Here is a 4544-nt window from a genome sequence, read left to right as displayed (position 1 = left end):
TTATGTATGGAATTATTAGTAAAATTAGTATGGTCGATTATTAGGTAAAATATAGGAAGTACCGCAAAAAGTTAAATATAAGAGTTATAGGGTTTATAACTATCTATTAGCGGGTAATAAATTTAAATATACAGGGTCGATCATAAAGTCGTGGCACATCAAAGTTTCATTTTTTAAAAGGAACCCCCTGTATATTATGGCATATTTCGGTTCTTCCTTCAATTCCAAGCAAAAATCGAAATACACACAATGTATCTCATACCAACCGTTTCCGAGTTATGGACTTTTAAATATATCACTTAAATAATTTTATTTAATTAATTTCAATATGTTCTATTTCATTTAACGATGTCATTTTGGCGAAACTCTAATACCTAATAATATTGGACATTAGTTCTCAAGTTAGCATTTATAGATGTATAAAATGATGGTATAGCAAGTCTGGAAATTTAATATATTTCCAACAAAATTCCAACAAAATTTAGTATATTTAAATTTACTAGTAGCTAATAGGACTTTAAAACCCCATTAGAACAGTATCACAGTTTTGGCAGAATGGCATCATTTTGACTTTTGAAAATATCACTTAAAAAGTCGGAAACGGTTGCTTTGAGGTACATTGTGTGTATTTCGATTTTTGCTTAGAATTGAAGGAACAATTGAAATATGTAATAATATACAGGGGGTTCTATTTAAAAAAGATAAACTTTGATGTGCCACTATTTTATGAACGACTCTGTATATTTAAATTTTACTCGCTAATAGGTATTTAAAAATCCTATAACTTTTATATTTAACTTTTTACGGTAGCTCCTATATTTTACCTAATAATCGACCGTTTCCATACATAAAAGCGACCCTGCAGTGGGACTCTGTGTCATGTAGAATTCTACATATCGTCAGAATTCTATAGGATCGGCACTCCGTGCAGCAACGATATCGATAAGATGCGATTATTTTGGTCGCTTGATTTCTACATTTCAATTGGTATCGAATTCTACATACCGCAAGCGTATTGAGAATATATTTGACATTTTTAATGTTATTAGATTAAGTTATCTATTTTGTCTCAGAGGAATTTGCTAATCTAAGATTTTGTTTGTTGTTGTTTATGTTTTTGAGTTGTTGACAACTCTATTTTGTGTGACAGTTATTTAAATATGTTGCCAATTAACATAATAAATATCATGGCAGCAGGAGAAGAGGAAAGGCTAAGAGATTATAATTTGTTTCTGTACCAAATAAACAATATTTTGTTTAAAAAATATATATAATATGGTAATAATTATGAAATAAATACATAATAAACATGAACGGCCTTCAAATATTTCAACTGTCGCCGATTGAGCTCGCCTGAATAGCACCTTTCTGAATGAGTGCTTTTGTACTCTAACTTTCTTTTTACACTGGGTGTTAGTGAGGCACTGGTGGATGCTGCATTAATCTCAACATTTAATGGGGTACTGGGAGTTCGTGTGGCACTGGTGGATGGTGCATCAGTCTCCATATTTTTGAGAATTTCAACCTATTAAAAAAATTATATTAATTTTTTAATTAACAAACCAATTAAAGAACATGATAATGTAAATGCCCTTGTGACTTTTTTCAACTAACATAAAGTAGCACTTACTTTTCCAAATCCTAACTCGGGCACTATCTCGTCACCATAAATTGCCTTATTCCCCATAATTTTTAAAATTCTTTTCTCTAATGTTGTTAATGGAGGAACCTGAGGGGGGCCACCACCAGTTCGTTGCTGCTCCATTTTTATGGCAGAAGCCTTTGATTTTGTTTTGCATTTCCAATCAGTAAATCAGTAAGCGTCTGAAAATAAATATGTTTGTAATATTACTCTTACCACTTAATTTATAACTTATTTCCAGATTAATAAAGGTCTGTGACGGGATAATAACATACTTACTTACTTTTCGCCAACCATCCACGGTTTTTTCACTATATCCTAAACTATTCAATTGTACCGAAACACTTTGCCATAAGGCATTGCATTCCTTCAGTTCCATTAAATTTATTTGTTATTAATTCCGGATTGTTCTCGCAAACGTTTAACAGTAAGTTCCAATGTTCGGCCCTTACCCTCATTTTGCTAATCAAAATGATATAATAAAGATTCTTAATTTTTTTTACTGAAGATGTTTTAATATTTAAACTAATTTTTGGTTAGGTTATCTATCATGTAAACAAACGTTCTATGCGTTCTCTGTTTACACGCCGGAGTATGTTTCCACATTATCTAAATGTGCGATAAACAAAGACGAAAATAACACCAAAATTTGTATCAGGCGCTTCATTTGCTAATGTTTGTAGGATTAATAGTATCGCTAGCGAAAAATACGCGAAAACAGCCGAACGAAAACGATATCGGCACAGAGTGCCAATAAACTCTACTATCGCCGTCCTCCGATAGAAAGGGATAATAGAATACTATTATAGATTTCTATATAACACGGAGTCCCACTGCTGTATATTATTTCATGATAGAGAATTAAAAAATTCATATTTTTTTGTATTTATAGCATATTAAAAGTTTTAACGGTTATTAATTAATTAAAAAAAATATTTTTTATAAAAATATTCTAACGTAAAAATATAGAACTAAAGCTAAATTAAGAATGAATGCAGCAGTATTATTTCCACAATATTAAAAATTATGATTCGCATTTCTTTAACCAAAACATATTTCCCCATTAAGTAAAACTTAAGACTTTCGTTATTATTTCAATTTGAAAAAATCGCTTACAATAAGTCAATTTATCGTACCAATAAAGGCAAGAAGAGATATTTTTGAAAAAGATCAAAAGCAAGTTATTGCTGTTTGGAAGATGGCAGTTGAGAACAGCAACATGTTCCCCACCACCGCATCGAAATCTAGAGCACATCTGGCGTCCGAGAATTTCACTGCAAAACAAGGGAATTTATTTTATAGATCCGTGTTGGAAAGGATGTTTTAAATTTGTATATATTTATGTATATCCATTCCGCATTTTAAACTAATAAAATTTCAATTTTTTTAAGTAATCTATACTAATATATAAAATCCTTAAGTGACTGACATACTGATTAACCACGATCCTACTCAAACCACTCAACGTAAGAAGCTCAATTTTGGCATACAGGTTGATTCTAGGGTGCAGAGGTTCGATAAGAAGAGATTTTTCGAAATTCCAGTTCTAAGAGGGTGAAACCACCCCTCAAATATTACAATATTTTTTATTTAAAAAACGGCCAAGTTTCCGAAAAAACGCTTAAACGCGTATATTTTATTTTGTTTTTTACATATTTTAAGATTTTTTAAAAATGTATACAGGATGTTTCGAAAAATCTGGTCATTGATTAATCATTATCCTGCTTAAAGCGCTTGACGTAAAAAGCTGATTTTTGGAAAACAGATTGACATTAAGGTGTAGAGGTTCGATAAGAAGGGATTTTTCGAAACTCGAATTCTAAGGGGGTAAAACTATCCCTCTAATATTAAAATATTTTTTATTTAAAAACCGGTGAGTTTTTCGGAAAAACTCTTAAACACGTATATTTTATTTTGTTGTTTACATATTTTAAGATTTTTTATAAATTTATACAGGTTGTTTCATAAAATATGACCATTGAGTAATCACGATTCTGCTTAAACTGCTTGACGTTTAAAGCTGATTTTTGATAAGGAGGGGTTTCTCGAATCTCAAATTCCAACAGGGTGAAAACGCCCCTCAAATATTACAATATTTGTTATTTAAAAAACGGTTAGTCCTTCGGGAAAATGCTTGGACAAGCATAATTTATTTGTTCTCTTTTTATTTTGATTTTTTTTAAAATCATACAGGGTGTTCCAAAAAGTTGGGCAATTTCTTAACCTACGCTGGTACACGCTAGTGTTATATATTGTTATACCCCTTTTGAATAATAAATATTGAATAACTAATAAACTCTATTTCGTATTTATATTAAAAGAAGAAAAGTAAGGTATACTTTTTATATTTGTTATACATCTACCAATTTGTCAATACATATTTCAAGGACTTATTAACGATTATTAACTTATTTTCGACTTTCACAAGACAATAAAAATAAAAATAAAAATAAAAATATATCTAAAATAGATCAATCTGTTTGTCAATATGACATATCAAATTGTCTTACGATGCTTAACATTTTATCTAATTTTTTATCGAATTAAAAGTTTATTTAGTTTTGGTATTTTTAGAAGAACTTAATGGAATTCCCAAATAATATATGTTTATTACAATATGCATGAATTTTAGTAATTTACTTTTATTGATGTTTGTTAAATAGAAGCAATAAATACTTAATCATTACTTACTAGTCAATTTAAGTTGATGGAAAACATGGCTCATCATTCGACTTACCTGAAAATAAAAACAATTGCTTAGTACTAATTTTATATTAATAATACTAATTATAAGAACGCAGTACAAAAGAACATATCTGGATTGAATAAAAAAATTACTATATCATAATATATACGGTGTCCCTGACTAAGATTGCAATAAAATAAACTGAAATATCTGGTT

The 4544-nt window shown here is 29.7% G+C and overlaps 1 protein-coding gene across 1 annotated transcript; it reads right to left on the bottom strand.

Moving 5' to 3' along the window:
• Positions 1-1285: 1285 nt before the first annotated feature.
• LOC115878031 lies at positions 1286-1952 on the bottom strand. The gene is made up of 3 exons (XM_030894386.1): positions 1922-1952; positions 1631-1824; positions 1286-1525 (listed from the first exon to the last, which is right to left on the bottom strand). The coding sequence occupies exons 2-3, from the start codon at positions 1763-1765 to the stop codon at positions 1286-1288; spliced, it is 375 nt and encodes a 124-aa protein (XP_030750246.1). The 5' UTR covers positions 1766-1824; positions 1922-1952.
• Positions 1953-4544: the final 2592 nt, after the last annotated feature.

Source organism: Sitophilus oryzae, unplaced genomic scaffold (assembly GCF_002938485.1).
Source record: "Sitophilus oryzae breed Bouriz unplaced genomic scaffold, Soryzae_2.0 scaffold_149_pilon_pilon, whole genome shotgun sequence".
Lineage (NCBI taxonomy): Eukaryota > Metazoa > Arthropoda > Insecta > Coleoptera > Curculionidae > Sitophilus > Sitophilus oryzae.
The sequence above is the reverse complement of the archived record's forward strand: the minus strand, read 5'-3'. Positions and strand labels throughout refer to the sequence as shown.

What these genes read in the sequence shown, in the direction of transcription:
- LOC115878031 (XM_030894386.1), bottom strand. Translation starts at nt 1,765, where the DNA reads ATGGAGCAGCAACGAACTGGTGGTGGCCCCCCTCAGGTTCCTCCATTA. An exon ending in CCGAGTTAGGATTTGGAAAA is followed by an intron (nt 1,526 to 1,630) that starts GTAAGTGCTACT and finishes TTTTTTTAATAG; the next exon opens with GTTGAAATTCTCAAAAATAT.